Genomic DNA, 2,274 nt, shown 5'->3' with positions numbered 1-2,274 from the left:
ATACGAGATATTCCTGTCAATAAAATTACCACCTGAAATACGTCTTTGACTCTTTCACGCTTCAGATTGGGCTGAAAGAAGACCGCTTTAATTGACTCGCCTATCATACATTTTCCTGCCCAGAAAACCACCTTATATCTGGGAGAGGGACTCGTCGCCGAATGCAGCATCAGTAATGCAAATCCGAACCCTGCCCCGATAATCTCAAAGTCTCGCTCATAGCTATCATGCCTGCCTCGATGTCGGAAACGCTCTCCTCAAAATCAACTGCCCAATTAACACCTTTATCAGAATTATCTTCTCCCATACCGTCCTGGTCAAAATCATCTTTATCGCTGTGCTCTGCCTCCGTTTTCTTGCTCAACTCCTGGACCCTCGTCTTCTTCAACTTTGACCTCGACTTTGACTCCAACTGTTCCGTCATTGCCTCCGCCATGAGCAATCTCAGTGGCAGCACGGATTTGCTGAGCGTGGTACAATTGCACCTCTCTATCCCACGCAGCGTAATTCTTCTGAGCCATTTCCAGCTTGAGCTTCAAAGACCGCGGACCCATGCACTTGTATTCAATAGAAGAAGGTATAGCCCAGGTTTCTCTGGCGGCGAAGCGGATGTTATGCAGCTGGGGCGGACTAATCAAGAAGAGGCCAGGATGGAGGACACGAGGAAGCGGCTCTCCAAAGAAGGGGCCGCTCTCGACAGGAGGAAGGCCGTGTCTCTTGTACTCCATCAAACCATTGTGGACGTCGACGGGGGGCATGAAGCAGAGATCGGACGAGCCGTGGGCATCATCTGGCTGGTCCTCGAAGTGGGTGATGATGACGGTGAGTTCCTTGACGTTGCAGAAATGCCTCAAGATATCAGCACAGCGTGCGTTGATGCCACCGTCCTGCCTACCGTAGTAGAGCTCATGCCCACGAGAGAATGCGACAGCTAATCGTCGAATTCGATGCTTACTCTGTATGTCGGTAATAGGGAACTCCTGGCTCAGCGGTGTGATAGCAGTGTAGTGGGCGAAGACCGGAAGAGTATCGAAGCGGAGATAGAGAGTATCGGAGTCAAGGTTAAAATAGGTACTGGCCTCAGCACCATCAGTTGCGAAGATCTTTGAGCGATTCTTCATGAATAAATCGGACTGCTTCTTATCGAGAAGAGGGATGGCCGAGTTTGATTTGATGGCGAGCATATGTGCATACTTGTATGCTTCTTTGCCAGGGTATGTGCCATCGTCGGAAAGCTTTCCCTTGGGATCTTTCATCATATTCTTGTGCCCTGACTCGATCGCGACCTTGGTGCGCAAATTTTGTCGTCTGACTTCCATAGCTCTATTGAGATTTTCGATTTCATTCTCGCTCTTTCTCTCGATTGCTGCCTCGTCCTTAGTCAATGGTGGCCAGCTTTGTCCGCTCTCCTCCTCCCATTCCCCAATAGTCTTCTCCAACGGCTCCTCTCTAATGTGGATGATTCTGGGTCCAGGTAATTTGAATGTCCTCTGTGTAACAAAGCAGTCAGTAGAGCTTTTGGAGGGAATCGTTTTCATAAAGACTCTTTTTCGCTTACAACCATTAACCGAAGGTTGTCGGAATCCTTGGCTCCCTCCTCTTCCTCCTCCTCCTTTTTGAATATTTGTAGATCTGATGGGCCGGGGCCTGACGATTCTTCCTTCACCATGGCTGATTCGTCGGACCGAAATGAGCTTTTCGTAGCGGGGCCGTCCATAGCTGCAGACGAAGTCGAGAGAGAAACTTATGAATTTTCGAATTGGGGCGAAATCACTTAATAGTAGCTCGATTGTCACTGCTGTATCGATGCCAACGATGGCAGTACTCTGGCTGACTAGAGGCTTGTTGAAAAAGTTCGAAGATTGAGGTTGTCGAGTTCGAATCTGTCAACAATGCTTTACTCGACGTATCGAGTTATTCAGTTTGATATCAGGTCAGCTGATCGGGCTGCTCGGGCCGTAATTTCTATTAAATAGGGTACGCACTAGTGGTTCACTACGAGAAAAAAAATAGTCACTTGGGTACAGTATCATAGTTATTATTTATTTACGCCTTCCTATTTGAAGGTTTAGAATATAATTTGATAGATATTCACACTGTTGCACATATTACAAGCAGTTGCAAAAAGTATAGTGTCACACCTAGGCTTGGGCAGGTTCTTCATTTTACCACCTCCATTGTACAAGATGAGGAAGGCACTTCATCCTTGGTGCTTCATCTTTTCTTACTCTAATATTTCATTCTAAATTTCGGGCATGCCAAGCCCATAATGCA

At 47.2% G+C, this 2,274-nt stretch overlaps 1 protein-coding gene across 1 annotated transcript; it reads right to left on the bottom strand.

The window, feature by feature from the left end:
* Positions 1–329: 329 nt before the first annotated feature.
* L3040_008392 (uncharacterized protein) lies at positions 330–1,717 on the bottom strand (the record flags this gene model as incomplete). Its single annotated transcript, XM_007295316.1, has 2 exons — positions 330–1,490; positions 1,559–1,717. 2 exons carry the CDS (start codon positions 1,715–1,717, stop codon positions 330–332), a joined length of 1,320 nt encoding a protein of 439 aa, XP_007295378.1.
* Between the last annotated feature and the right edge of the window lie 557 nt (positions 1,718–2,274).

The sequence above is a fragment of the Drepanopeziza brunnea genome (genome assembly GCF_022702325.1).
Source record: "Drepanopeziza brunnea f. sp. 'multigermtubi' strain 214-2 chromosome Unknown ctg15, whole genome shotgun sequence".
NCBI lineage: Eukaryota > Fungi > Ascomycota > Leotiomycetes > Helotiales > Drepanopezizaceae > Drepanopeziza > Drepanopeziza brunnea.
Note: the sequence above shows the minus strand (reverse complement) of the source record. Positions and strands in the feature narration are given on the sequence as shown.